Raw genomic sequence first — 11,971 nt, 5'->3', positions numbered from 1 at the left:
TAGCCCAGTAGCACTCCTGACAAGTGAGTTCATGACCATAACGTATAGCAAAATGTCGAAAAGGGGCACGACCTGACTGTATGTCCGACCCATTGACAGACATTTGTTACCCTCCTGCTGCGAGTCAGTAAATTGCAATGCGGTCCTAAATTTATTTTCTTTGGCATAGGTGCATACGTCTATGTAGATTGTAGAAAAAATTACGAAACGGGGCATAAGTCGACTCATCCCCTCCTTGCATACATGCGTGCAATTGTGGCGTGCCTTAACGAACGCTTATGAAACTCGAACCTCCGTGAACCTGTTGGAAAAAAGACCCGCCGGACCATTCGAACCCCGCGAACCCAGTCGAGCTTCGCGTTGCCAATGAGGTTCGCGACTGTTCACATTTCTTTCCACTCGCAGACGCGTAACGTCTTGCGTTACGCTATACTTCAGGGTACTACAACGCCACAGCGCCGATGACATCAACGGTCCCGTGCACGAAATTGGGCACTCGCTTACACGAACTTGGACGTGTTGTCGGGTGGCTGAGGCAGCGAGGATCCGACTGGCGGGCGTGAGGGAAGTGAGACGCTTTGTCTCGCCATAAACGTGACTTAGGATCCGGTGAAAGACGCGGTGAGTAATTGTCCGGTTCCGTGGTGAGCAATTATACGGTCTCATTTTTTTTGTGAGCAATTGTCCGGTGAGGAACTATCCGCGGCCCGCAAAGTTCGTGCCACCCACCGCCTTTATACTACCGCCTTTGTACTTTCTACCGCCTTTATACCATTATGAGAAATGTTTGACAGTGCCAGCGATTTTGCGCTACGATGTGTTGACCTCCCAATTGTGAACCATTCGCAGACATGCAACGTGTTCTGTTAGACTAACGGACTACTGCAACAACCACAGCGCCTAGGGCAGCACTGGCAAAAGAAGCGCGACGACGGCATTAATCACTGCTGCGTCCGTCACCCGGCACCAGCTCCCGTGGCATATAGTGCTTGGGGTGGCCGCTTTCCACGCCGAGACTGGGTTCGAATCCTGTCACCGGCTGTGCTCTCTGAAGCTTTTCCTGAAGTTGCCCCTGAAGTCGGCCCAGGACCCCTCTGTCCACCACTCCTTCCTGCTGTTCGCACACGGAATAAAAACATGTAAGGTATCCCACATTGTACTGACCAAGAACGTAGTCCCTGCAATTATATGCAGCACTCGTGCAGCGACGCTTTATGATGCGTAACCTACTCACCTACTCACTGTGCGCCGTTGAAGTTGCACTGCAGTCAAGTAGTGTGCGGGTCCGGTTCTGAGAATATACCGCGGTGTCGTCGACGGAACCTGGTACTATAAAAGTGACACTGCATAATATCCAAAAAGGTTCATTGTAAATAAAATACAGTGATGTGACGCACGTTTACGTCTTGCCGGACTTGTTGATGCAATAAGACATGTCCTGCATTCTGAACTGTAACGTCGTGGTGTAACGTCGAACGGACGAGTGGCCTGTGCAAGGCAATTAGAATGCGATGCATGAGTACAAAAGAACAGTGGGTTTTAGGTATTCAGTACCTTTAGTAGCCAGTACACTGCTCCTTTTACCTACAGGACTGCTACTTCCGCGATGTCAGGTGCAGCGCCACAGCAGCGACCAGAACCACAACCACACCAATGCAAGTTGGTAACCAGCCTTCTTGGATTATTGTATTAGCCTTCCTTCGCGTAGCGGAGTTTAACGTGCCTTCAGGACTGCGGAACTACTACAAACATTGCAATACTTACGTGCACCCCACGGACTATGACGACAACCAGAACTACGGCACTGGCAACCTGGACGTGTGGCATCCTAGATGAGTGCAATTGTAAGTAGCACTTTTCACTTCTAACCTTGGTGTTCTGTACATCGCTGTATCCTACGCAATTTTGTGCCAATAGAATAGGGTCAATATGACGGAATCTTGGAGCGTTCCAGCAGTACTACCACAAGGATCAGTGCAACGGACAGAACTTTCTACGAGTGATGTCAACAAGAAGGACGTTGCTGTTCAACTTCGAGATGGAACTAATCACAACAACGACGGCACGTCTGGTATGCCTTCAGGCTCATGTTGGATGTGTCGTTCTTCTTGCTACATATGATGTGCCTTTGTGACTGTGCGGCATTTCATCCAGAACTGCGCCTGAAAACAGACGACAGCAGACGTCATTGCGCACTGCACTGCGATACTGCAATGGCAACAGCCCCTCGACAGCCCGAACCATGTAAGTCATCACAGGCAATGTCGTATCGTCAGTGCCTTATGGGCACTAGCGCGGGCGGTCACTTCCTGGAAGTGAATAGATCATCGCCGACACTCGGACGTAAAACGAACCGTAAAAATTCTTGCAATGAAGGCGATCAGAGACCATGATCCCCTATGGTAATGTGTTTCTTGGTGCCGCCAGGTCAAAGTGCTTAGAGCTTGTACCGTTACAACAAGTACCCTTATATGCAGTCAATTCTGTAGCCAATGCTATGCAGGCATAGGGGAGAGGGGGAAAACAATGCGTGACGTAACGTTGAGGAGTGCTCGTCATACACCCTCCCCATTGGGTCCCCCAATGTGCCACATTACTGGCGCCAACACGCCATTACTGGATATGGACGGGCTGTGGACTATGGGCTTTCGAATACACATCGATAAAAATTAACGAATAACATGAGACATAACGAGACATGGAAACTGATCGTGACAATGGGATCGTTATCGAACATTATATCATTGATTGCTTAATCGTCTACCTGTGCGCATGCAAAAGCTTTTCTATTCAGTCACATCTGGCTTGCATAGCCGCTCGCTCCACACTGTGGAATCCACAGTGTCGTTACGCGCAATGCTTGCTTGAACTTTCAATCAAATGATTCCCAATGTTTCTCTACTTGTTTCTCAATGTTGATCTACTGATCATTTCATCAACCGTTTTTACATTGCACATCGGTGAACTGGCCTTCCCTGATCCCTCGCCTCAGTTAATTATGGGTTTTCTGTGCGCACACCCTCTCCTGTCTACAATCGCTACAATGCCTAAAGGGCCTGAGGGTACATGTATAAACATCAGAATCAGTAACCGGGACGTGGTAATCACGGACTGCTTACACTTGTACAATACGCAGTATACAGTGGCAAGCACATGCATGCATGCACAAGCAGTACCATGCATATACTGAAATGAAGCGTACGGGTTGGTGATGCATTCTCAAAACGATGCGCGTCCCTTTGGTTGTCCCCTTGCACTGGGTGCTTTTATCGTTTCCAGTACCACATAGACGCTCGATAAGGACATTAAGACTGGCTCTATACGGTCTAAATCCTTTCCTATACCACATGAGGATGATCTCCATTCCTTTATTCTACGTGCACTTTCCGTTTTATTGTACATTCTTTTATTTCATGCAATTCTATTAATCTGAAATCGGCTAGATCAACGGGACGGCCACAGCGACCAACGCCACGACTAGTTCAGTACTGATCGCTGAACTAATTACTGAACCAACGACAACGAATACGGCTACTATTTCAACAACGGCCACTACAAACACTCCACCACGGCGACCCACCACGGCGGTCACAAAGACGACTGCAACTCCAGAGCAATGTAAGTGATCTGTGACTATGTGCTTCCACATTGTGCTCTGCTTTATAACACTTATACGCAGGAAGGAGGAGATAACCAATGATTTCAGCGACTACTACTTGAACAACGGCACCTACCTCTACCACGTTGACGATGGGAAGCACAGCCTACAGCACCACAGCCTAGAAATGGCTTGTGCACGCATAGGAAGCACACATTCCAGAACCATGTAACTATTATCATGTTGTCTTTCCATAGTACTGAGGTGACTGTTGACGTGGATTCAGCAGCGCCTTGGAGTATGTGAGGCAAGATAGACCAAGGGAAAGGGATGAAGAATGTTGATAAGCGTCGGAGACGCACCCGATATCCCTGGTTATCTAATACGGGAGGATTCAGGAATCAGTTTACCAGCACTAGTATGATTTGTCTGAAGAGTCAATTTGCCGAATGAGCTAAAGCAAGGGTCCGACATCCATAGCACAAAGGACGTATGATGAACGCATAACAGCACGTGGCTTATGACAATGACGGTTGGGCCGAATCACAAGTAGCACGAGGCTAGAAGCAATAGTAGACTTGAGCAGTACTTGTACTACCAGAGATGGTAGTTGTTGGTTGTTAGACGCGAACGGCAGGGAAGGAAGATTCCTTGTGGAAGCAATCTGGTTTATACTGTGCCACGTATACAGCGTGTAGCACGGGAATTCGGATTGTGCGCTGCCGTGGTCACGCTAGCATCACACTCGCACGCAGCGAACAAGTGCCTCTGTAACCGACATCAACACTCCGTCCGCGCATCTGTTCCTCCTCCGCGAGCCTCAAACATCGTGGCTTTGCAGTTACCACTGCACCATACCACATAGTGTACCACTGCACGAAATGCCATGTCAACCAGAGAGACACATCACCAATTCGAGCATCCTGCGTTAACTGTATGCTTGGTCTTGCCAAAAATGCGTGTATTGATTTCGTTTCACCATTTAAAAAATTCTTCGTCAGCCAGCGCAATGTCAAGCGCGGATTGTAAGGATCACGATTGGACTCTGACCATGTCTGTCATGCACGGTTTACTTTGATGCTCACTTACGTATCCCACATTGTGGGGGTACACGGTGGGAATAGCCGAGTCGACTAGTAGACCCCCCGTGAAAATGTAATCGCTCTTCTGGAAGTCTACCGCGTTCAGGCAGCTTACCACTTTCAATGCTTAGTAACTGGATAGTTCAGAAGCACCCCAACCACCACCACCTAAGAAAAGAAGACTAACTGGCGAGATATAATACAAATGCGAAGTTCAATCTGAATTCTGGACTGAAACCCATGCTCTCAACGACTACATGCATGCAGCCGCGCAAATGCCATGCAACAGCTGCGGTGAGACTCCTCCCTGCAAGCACACATATGCGACAATGCACTTGGTTCAGCACTGGGAAGAGGTGTTATCCAGAAAACCAAATACAACGCAAGCGTACAACGCAAATATAGGAACTACTATTGTAACAGACATGTTGATTCCTCGAGGAAACCTGCGCGTGAGGTCATTCATAACAATGACAATCTGATGCTTTATACACTGTCTGCAATTTTACACACAAATGAACGCGGCATGTGTGCCGAAAAGTAGTTTGGCGAAAAAATTGTTCCGTGTCTACACTACACAGCTTCCATGTGCGAAAAGGGTCCCTTTCATTAAAGGTGTTGTTTAATGTTGAGGAAGGGCAAGGACGACAGACAGCAGGAGCAAGTAGACTTTACTGCCCGAAAGCGAAAACGAGAATGCTAGCTCATGCCCATAACGTGCCTGTCCATCAGGTGCGCGAGCGAGGTGCGCAGTAGCTTCAACTTCCTTAACACTCCCCCCACAATGACTTGTCATCCGTCGAGTTCCAAGCGATGGATCAGCTGAACTGGTCGTCGTAGGTATGCGCCGCCTGATGTCCGTAGGGTGCAGGAACGAACTAGCCCATCTCGACCGAGGTGGAGCTGCTCTACCCGTCCGAGGGTCCAAAACATCCTGGGCTGTCGTCGATCGGGTATGAGGACCAGATCGTGCTGCCGAACGTTGGCCGAGGTTACATGCTTGCTGAGGTTAGCTGACCGCAGTTGGAGAAGGTAGTCTTTCGACCATAGCTTCCAGTAATTGTTTAGCAGACCTTCTTTAGCCTGCTGAATCTGCGAGGGGGAGACGTTGACGTCAACTGAATAGAGAAACTGCATTGAGGGCAAGGCGGTAAGCCGTCTCCCGATCAGGAAGTGTGAAGGAGAAAGGGCTTCTGTGTCGTTAGGGTCTTCTGTGAGCGAAGTAAGAGGTCTTGAATTCACAATGGCTTCGACCTCCGTCAACACGGTCTGTAGCTCCTGGAAGTCGAGTTCGCACCGACCTAGCGACCTGCGCAGTGATTCTTTGACGGAGCGCACCATGCGCTCCCAAAAGCCTCCCCACCATGGTGCTTGTTCTGCTATGAACTCCCATGTGCTCCGTGTTTGGGTGGCATATTCTTTCACTGCTTGAAATTGAGCGGAAATCATAGGAGGAAGTTCTCGGGAAGCCTTCTTGTATGTTAGAAAGTTGTCGGAATAGATTTTCTTTGGTATACCCCTGCGAGCCACAAATCGCTTAAACGCCATGAGGAAGGTGCCAAAGGCTTGGTCCGTTACCAACTCTAGATGAATGGCTCGTGTAGCTGTGCAAGTGAAGAGTGTCACGTACGACTTTGAATATCCGTGCGCTGTTTTGTAATACAGTGGACCTGCAAAGTCTACCCCGACCACGTCAAACGGAAGTTGCTGTGAAACTCGATCCTTCGGTAGGGGCGCCTCCTGCTCGGTGCATGAATGTGTTCGGAGACGTCGGCAAAAGTAGCAGTGGTGCAGGGCGTACTTGACAGATTGCCTTCCTCTGATCACCCAGTAATCCTCCCGTATCTGATGTAGAGTCTCCTGAACCCCGGCGTGGCGGGTGAACCAGGCTTCCGAAGCAGGCGGTAGCAGGATTGGGTGCTTAGTCGCTGCTGGTTGTTCGGAATGCTGGAGACGCCCGTAAAGCCGGAGAATGCCGTCGTCATCTTTGTACCAACGGAAATTCTGAAGATGCGTGGACTTACTGTCCAGGAACTTTGCTTGTGTCATCCTGATCCAGTACTGCTCGGAATTTTTCAACTCCTGTGTTGTGAGCGGGCCAGTCTGCTTCCGACCCCTTGAGTTCCGTACGTAGCGCAGCACCCACGCCGTTACTCGACAAAGTCGGTTCGCTCTACTGTACCGCTCTGGCGACATGAGGGTTTGAGCCGCCGCAATCGCCACCGAGGAAACACGTTGAGGGACCACTTCGTCCTTTCCATCAGGACAAGTGGGTTCTGGTATGAGTGAACTTGGCCAATTTTCCGCACGTGCCAACCACGTAGGGCCGTGCCACCACAAGACGCTGCCCTGAAGCTGATGCCCCTTGACACCTCGAGTGAGGAGGTCAGCAGGATTCTCCTCACCGGGACAGTGTCGCCAACATTCAGTAGAAGTGATGCTTTGAATTTCTTGGACGCGGTTCGCAACGAAGGTCTTCCACCGTGTTACTGGCCCTCTTATCCAATGCAACGCTATGAGAGAATCCGTCCAGAACACACAGTCGGGCACAATCTTCAAAGCAGTGCAGACATATCGGTAAAGCCGTGCGGCAAGATGGGCTGCCATAAGTTCAAGCCTTGGCAGCGTTTGGCGCTTGATGGGGGCCACTCTGCTCTTGCTGACGAGAAACTCCATGCTAGAAGAGCCGCTCGATGACGCTTCAACGTAGATTACCGCGCCGTAAGCGTAGGGACTAGCGTCAGCAAATACGTGCATCTTCCTAGGCGTGGCCGTGCACGAATATCCCAGGAATCGAGGGAGAGAGAGTTGCTCCAGTTCTGACACTCCCACACACCACTCCTTCCACACTGATTGTATGTCCTCTGGCAGTGGATCATCCCAGTCTAGCTCCGCCTCCCAAATTCTTTGCAGCAGAATCTTCCCAGTAATGGTGAAGGGCGCAAGTAAGCCGAAAGGATCGTACATCCTTGATACGGACTGTAAAATGTGTCTCTTGTCATTCGTCTCGTTTGCAACAAAGTCCAAAATGGCGGCGAGAGGGCATCGTAGTTTGTCATTGTGTACGTCCCAGACAAGTCCCAGCACCTTCTTAGTGTGATCTTGAGTCGTCTCGACGGTTGTGCTGCCGTCGTTGAACATCTGGCGTAATAGGCACCCGTCATTGGTCACCCACTTCTTCACTTTCATGCCTGCGGCCTCAAATATTCGCAAAGTGTCCTGGTACAGAATCTCTGCGTCTGATGATGTTTCCACGCTGACCACCAAGTCGTCGACGTAGAAATGGTCCTGTAGAAGCGCCGCTGTCTCCGGGTAGTCCTCTTCAGACTGCCGTAAGTGATGTCGAATAGTGGCGGAAAGAAGAAAGGGGCTGGACCTGGCACCAAAGGGTACTCGAGTCATCCGCCAAGTTTCAATGTCTGGGAGGGTTTGCCCAGTAACCGGAGTCGTAGAATACCAAAGGAAACGCAATGCGTCGGTGTCCTGCTTGTGAAGGCCAATTTGTAGAAAGGCCTTCTCTATGTCAGAAACAAGGGCGATGGGATGCATCCTGAACCTCAACAGCAAAGAGAGAATGTCCGAATTGAGATTAGGACCCGCGTGTAGTACGTCATTCAAAGATAGAAACCCAGGTGCCTTTGACGAGGCGTCGAATACGATGCGTACTTTAGTAGTCTCCCTTTCACGTCGGATCACTGCATGATGTGGGAGATAATACTCCGGGCCAACCTTTGACGCTGTGACATCTACGCGTTCAGCGTGACCGTTCTCGAGGTACTGGCGAATAACTTGGTCGTATTCGTTCATTACAGCCTGGTCTTTCAACAGAGTGCGGGTGGCGTTTCTTAGACGTACTTCAGCTGTTGTCTTGTTTGTCCCGAGCCTAGAGACAAGGTTGTCCTTCCAAGGCAGCCCAACACTGTAGCGACCGTTCTCCAATAGAGTGCTGTCCTCGAATCTCTGTAGAACGGGATCTATTCCTGGTGATTCTGCGGCGTCGGCAATCCCGAGGTGCTCCAAGTCCCAGAATGACTGCAACCTCTCATCTAAGTCGTCTTGGGAGAAGCTAGAAACATCAACGTGGAAAGTGTTCACCTCTGGCGAAGAATAATCTCCCGCAGGACCTTGCAGAGTCCATCCGAAGGTTGTTTCGAGAGCGATGAGGTTACCCTGAAGCCGCATTTGCTTGCCGGTGACAACCGCCCCGTAAAAGTCTGCGCCCAAAAGAATGCTTATTTCTGTTGAGGGAACAGATGCCACAGCCACATCCGCTAACTGGATTCCAGTATTCCTGAGGCAATCGAGAGCCTTGACGTCGATATGCGGAAGGTTACTGATGCATATTTCTGGTATTTCCAGAGCCTCAAAGGACACCTCCTGGGACGTGTACTGGGATCGGAGGGTCACACTGACCCTGCTATGCAAGGACTGCTTCCCGGCTTTTCCGACAGTGTTGATTGCAAGATCTTCCCTTCCCACGATTGGCAGCTGCATTTTCCGCGACAGTGGCTTCTTAATAAATGTCCTTTGGCTGCCGCCATCGATGAGAATACGAATGGGCTTCCGTCGGCCATCAGTAGTGCAAAGTATGGCATACCCCGTCTGCAGGAGCACGACCTGCGGGTATGGAGAACAGTGCTGCCATGTACCGCTTGCTACGACGGTTCCATCCGTAGTTTTCTGACTCCCTTGCCTACATAGGACCGTCAAATGCCGCCCGCTGCATCGTTCGCACTTCAGGCCCTTCACGGATCGACAAACTCTAGCGGTGTGATTCTCCTTTGCGCAACGGAAGCAGCGGCGGCTTCGACGAAGCCGCTCTTCCAGGTCTGCCAGGTCAGCATCTAGACGGCACTTCCTGACGTCGTGATCCTTCCCACAAAAGAAGCAAGCGTTGTCTGCAGTTTTCTTGGTATTCGTTGGTTTAGATGTCTTACTGGCTTCAGCACCGAGTGCTGCAGCGGAGGGCAGTCGGTCCTGTGAATTTCGAGTGTGTTTGCCATCTCGACTCTGTGTAAAACGTCGAGGATCTTGTGTCCCTTCTGCCGCTGCGACGTGTTCCCTGCATTCAGCTTCCATTTTGATGAAGTCTAGTAACTTGCCCAGAACCTTTTCATGACGATCGTTTGCGGTTCCAGTTGCGTCCGCGGCCTCAGTGTGAAGTCTCCTCTGAAAGCTGAGGACCAAGTCGACTGGAAGGGCCTGTTGTAATACTGGGTACAACAGCGAAGAATACGAACTCAATCCAGTTCCCAACGCTTCCAAACTTCGGATATGCGCGCGCGCCGTGTCATGCAGACGTCTAAGTTCGGAGACGTTTCGGGTCGAACGAACCTCCTGAATGGCTAACCGTCGCTTCAGATGGAACTGCATGAGCGAGTCTGGATTGCCGAATCGATCCTGTAGCATTTTGACCGCAGTGTCATACATGTCGCCTGTAAGTTGAAGCCCTTTAACGGAAGCTGCGGCTTCTCCCTTGAGGACAGACGACAAATAGGACATCTTTTCATTGTTGGACAACGATGAATTACAGTGCACGATGGACTCAAAGCGGATCCAGAACTCCTGCCAATTCTCCATATTGCCGTCAAACTTGATGAGCTCTAGCTTCGGCAAATTAGGACGACGAGTAGAGCTCAGAATGGATCCCGACGCTGTATGACCAGTACCTCCCTGTGGCGCAGCAGCACCGGTCTGGACTGTCGCCGCGGTCGTCGAGGCCTGGGCGATGGGCTGAGGCACAAGGCTCCTCCTTAATAAGCATGATATCGAGGCTACGCGGTCCTGATATTCCAATACCTTGTCAAATTCGGCATCAGCTTGTTCAACGGTGAACAAGGTCTCCAGATTTCTGTCAACTTCGTCCAGAGAGGTAGCGAACGTCTTGATACGTTCGGTCAGTAGCTCGCAACGGCCAGCATGGTCAGCGGGAACATCGGTCGTCTCGAGCAGGCGTTCGGCCTCGTTGAGCACGGTTGTCAACCGCTGACGAAGGGATTTCCTCTTGGACAAAAGCAAGGACTTCGTGGCTTGTTCCTGCGGTTCCATCATCCTGCAGGCCTTGGAATGTCCTCTTCCCGGGTTTCGGCACCAGTGTTTAATGTTGAGGAAGGGCAAGGACGACAGACAGCAGGAGCAAGTAGACTTTACTGCCCGAAAGCGAAAACGAGAATGCTAGCTCATGCCCATAACGTGCCTGTCCATCAGGTGCGCGAGCGAGGTGCGCAGTAGCTTCAACTTCCTTAACAGGTGTATTAAACTGGAAAAACCCAAATCCGGAGCTGTGCACTGTGCATTCCAAACGGATTTTCTGCAGCATGTATGTTACGACATAATAGCTGGCAACAGAGTTAGCAGTCACTTGTGTAGTAAAATTACGGATACTTTTTCTTACTGTATAATGCATCTCTATCTTGTTCTCATGGAGCTTCTCTGCAAATAATTGCAGAACTATACTGTAGTCCTACGCGTCGTCACTCACGTTTGGGAATCGATTCCCTGCTTTCTCTCGTATGATGCGTGTACGTTCTATATGCTAAAATTTGCTGGGTGAAATTTGAGACCCTGCACATAAACTGTTGACCCATACTGCTGACCCATGAATATTCGTTACAAAATTGAGTGGGAACTATTCATATAGCGATAATTCCAATAACGCTGGTTGTGCTTGTGCAGAGCTACCCCACTAAACTGTCTCTTTAATAAGCTGCGTTATCAATATATTGCCACGAATCATCTTCGAGAAGCTTAGACACATCGTCTGCTTTTCTGGACGAAGCCGTCCGCATTGAGAGGACCCTGCTCTCTCGCACTACCGTCGACCAACGAGACCAGGGCTACGAGGCTTTCTCCACGACCGCTGGCCTCGGCGTCGGATCGCTGATTTGAGAGGTGGTACGCGAAGAGGTAAGACCTCTCCTCTGTCCTGAGAAGGCTCAAGACCCTTTGTCTTCGATCGGTGCGATCATCAAGGACGAGGTTCAGCAGGCAATCCAGACATAGTCAACCGCCAACCCCGACGCCGAAGTACCGAGACCAATCTACGCCGCCGCTGTGAGACAGGTGCCACCTACTCGTCGGCCGGACTACGGAAACTGTTGGACGCCTCCTCGGCCTGTCCAACCTACTCCGAGCGTCCCACCAGTGGTAAAAGGATATCAAGGCAAGAACAGTCTTTGTCCAGTTGTATTGCAAACTGGCAGCTAGCAGTGCTCGGTCGCGTGCAGGGAGTTATGGCTAGAGGTGCACAGGAAGACAGGAACAGAGCGTGGGTGTTCCCACAGCAATTAGC

The 11,971-nt window shown here is 50.4% G+C and overlaps 1 protein-coding gene across 1 annotated transcript; it reads right to left on the bottom strand.

Annotated features, from left to right (window-relative positions):
* Positions 1-5,472: 5,472 nt before the first annotated feature.
* Positions 5,473-10,731, bottom strand: LOC135392565 (uncharacterized). The gene has a single exon (XM_064623272.1). The coding sequence runs from the start codon at positions 10,729-10,731 to the stop codon at positions 5,473-5,475; it is 5,259 nt and encodes a 1,752-aa protein (XP_064479342.1).
* Positions 10,732-11,971: the final 1,240 nt, after the last annotated feature.

Source organism: Ornithodoros turicata, chromosome 4 (genome assembly GCF_037126465.1).
Source record: "Ornithodoros turicata isolate Travis chromosome 4, ASM3712646v1, whole genome shotgun sequence".
Taxonomy (NCBI): domain Eukaryota; kingdom Metazoa; phylum Arthropoda; class Arachnida; order Ixodida; family Argasidae; genus Ornithodoros; species Ornithodoros turicata.
The sequence above is the reverse complement of the archived record's forward strand: the minus strand, read 5'-3'. Positions and strand labels throughout refer to the sequence as shown.

What these genes read in the sequence shown, in the direction of transcription:
- LOC135392565 (XM_064623272.1), bottom strand. Translation starts at nt 10,731, where the DNA reads ATGATGGAACCGCAGGAACAAGCCACGAAGTCCTTGCTTTTGTCCAAG.